General features: G+C 36.3%; 1 protein-coding gene across 1 annotated transcript; it reads right to left on the bottom strand.

Annotated features, from left to right (window-relative positions):
* Window positions 1-651: 651 nt before the first annotated feature.
* Window positions 652-1850, bottom strand: LOC141074068 (uncharacterized). Its single transcript, XM_073561585.1, has one exon. The coding sequence runs from the start codon at window positions 1848-1850 to the stop codon at window positions 672-674; it is 1179 nt and encodes a 392-aa protein (XP_073417686.1). The 3' UTR covers window positions 652-671.
* Window positions 1851-2064: the final 214 nt, after the last annotated feature.

Here is a 2064-nt window from a genome sequence, read left to right on the forward strand (position 1 = left end):
TATACATACCTGATGATTTTTCTCTGCATAATCTCTTCTTTTTACATTTTTTACGTGTTTTGTTGAAATACAGATATATTTCATACTGAAATGTTGTTTATGGGAGTAACGTTTGTAGGCTGTGTTGTTGACTTCTACTTCTGAATATGTGGAGGACCTCATTTGGGCTTTTTATCTATATATGGTTAGACAAACGAACTACGAAGAGCGGCAAAAGGTGTATACATGATAACCTCATACTGCAGGGAGAGACATGTATTCTAGAATACTAAAGAAAGTGATAATACAAAATGACAATATTTAGGAGTATTTCACCAAACTCCATTACAATCCATAAATCCCCATGTCCCTTTTATCTATTGTCATTACTCACATAACTCTTCACATATTGACAACTGTATTGTCCTCATCACAGACACTGCTTACTACCATATGACACCATTACTTACTCTCACAATGCCCTGCAGCTACTCCTATTAACCCTTGTGTATGCCAACCATACCTGCTAATGGCTCTGATGTCATTTTATGTCTCCATTCTGGCTAGAGCTCCCATAAAGTCATCTCATTAGCTGCAAAGTTAGTTAGCGAAAGTTTTTCCAAGATGGGAGCTCAGTCTGACATGGCTGTTCAATATATTTAGTACTGATCATTCTCGTACAATGAGTGCTTTTATTTTAACATGGCCAAACATGAGAAATGACAAGGGGTTGTCCTAGTAGTGGTCAACACCTTTAAGAACATACAATTTTGAGTTAAAATATTTCCAACATTTTGAACATGAAAAAAGCTTCTCCCCGTATGACTTCCCTGATGTTTATTAAGAGTTGATTTTGGTAGAAAACATTTCCCACAATAAGAATATGATACAGGATTCTCCCCTGTGTGAGTTTTTTGGTGACTAATAAGAGATGATTTCTTCACAAAACATTTCCCACATTCTGAACAGTTAAAAAGCTTCTCCCCTATGTGAGTTCTTTGGTGCTTAAACAAATATGATTTACAGTTAAAACATTTCCCACATTCTGAGCAGGAAAATGGCTTCTCCCCTGTGTGAGTTCTATGGTGATGAACCAAATCTGATTTCCAGTTAAAACATTTCCCACATTCTGAACAAGAAAATGGCTTCTCCCCTGTGTGAGTTCTATGGTGATTAACCAAATCTGATTTCTGGTTAAAACATTTCCCACATTCTGAACAGGTAAAAAGCTTCTCCCCTGTGTGAGTTCTCTGGTGATTAACAAGATGACATTTCTGGTTAAAGCATTTCCCACATTCTGAACAGGGATAAGGCTTCTCCCCTGTGTGAGTTCTTTTGTGGGTAACAAATTGTGATATCTGTGCAAAACATTTCCCACATTCTGAACAGGGAAATGGCTTCTCCCCTGTGTGAGTTCTCTGGTGCTTAAGACAGTCTGATTTATTGCTAAAATATTTCCCACATTCTGAACATGAAAAAGGCTTCTCCCCTGTGTGCGTTCTCTGGTGGGAAACAAAATGTGATTTCCGTGCAAAATATTTCCCACATTCTGAACATGAAAATGACTTCTTTGCTTTAGAAGCAAGTTGTTTTTTAATGCCTCTTTTGTGACTTTGATTTTCCTTTTTAATCGGTAATGAATCAGAAGATGGGACCTGTTTCATAGGATCAGATGACAGATCTTTGCTGTGAATGGATGATGATATATCTGGAGTAATAGCAATCACTTCAGTTGTATTTTGTAGCATCTCAAGATCATCAGATTTAAAAACTGAAGACGTCAGCTGTCCCTCTGATCTCCTGGTACAGTCATCTGCTAAGATAAAAGAAAATTTTAATAAAATATCCTTAAGTTTTATATTTTTGAACATTTCTACTTAAACTGTCCATAAAAATGGCAAGCTATGTTAAAAACTTAAATTATTTACCAAGACAATGACAGTTCACAGTCTAATAGAAAACCTTGTTGGATGAACCAGTAGTGTGAGGTGTTCAACTGTTTGTTCATTCTGCCTCCCAAATATCGAATAAAAAGAAACTAATCAATGTTCTATAGGCAAAAAAAATACCAATTCCCATCTCACC

This window comes from Dendrobates tinctorius, unplaced genomic scaffold (assembly GCF_039654945.1).
Source record: "Dendrobates tinctorius isolate UK_male_01 unplaced genomic scaffold, ASM3965494v1 ptg000322l, whole genome shotgun sequence".
NCBI lineage: Eukaryota > Metazoa > Chordata > Amphibia > Anura > Dendrobatidae > Dendrobates > Dendrobates tinctorius.